The sequence below is a fragment of the Penaeus monodon genome, chromosome 21 (assembly GCF_015228065.2).
Source record: "Penaeus monodon isolate SGIC_2016 chromosome 21, NSTDA_Pmon_1, whole genome shotgun sequence".
In the NCBI taxonomy this organism is placed as follows: Eukaryota; Metazoa; Arthropoda; class Malacostraca; order Decapoda; family Penaeidae; genus Penaeus; species Penaeus monodon.
In genome coordinates, this window is record NC_051406.1 from 42,181,329 (window position 1) to 42,181,766 (window position 438).

Sequence of the window (438 nt, forward strand, 5' to 3'; positions counted from 1 at the left end):
TTGGATCCAAGGGGCTAACATATTCAGATTTCATGAATGGAAAAATATATATGTGTTTATATAAAACAGCTACTGAGGTGCCTGGTTACTTCAACAGTGTATATGTAAAGTTTGTACCTGAAGGTTAACCAAACAAAGATTAAAGTTTATTGTATTTATTACAAAACTTATCTTAATATGAATTATGTAGTAAATCCTAACTATGAAGGAATACAAGATGTTTCATACAGCATCATTCATCACATAATAATCAAATCTGCATCATGTAACAAAAACTGAAAGTAATTCCTTTCCATTCTTACATAAAAATAATAGATTTGATATAAAACTTAAAAGTTTTGCTTTGATAACACTATGCAGACTGCTGACTTCCAAGTGGATTCTTCACAACAATGATTACTGAATCTCCTCGTAAAAACATCTTCTGGATGTACCTGG

At 30.1% G+C, this 438-nt stretch overlaps 1 protein-coding gene across 1 annotated transcript in view; it reads right to left on the minus strand.

The window, feature by feature from the left end:
* Positions 1-341: 341 nt before the first annotated feature.
* Positions 342-438, minus strand: part of LOC119586512 (small nuclear ribonucleoprotein Sm D2-like) — a 5,393-nt gene continuing 5,296 nt past the window's right edge. The window contains exon 4 of the mRNA XM_037935253.1: positions 342-434. Coding sequence (XP_037791181.1) covers positions 353-434 — 82 coding nt within the window. The 3' untranslated portion in view covers positions 342-352. The remainder of the gene's footprint in view (positions 435-438) is intronic.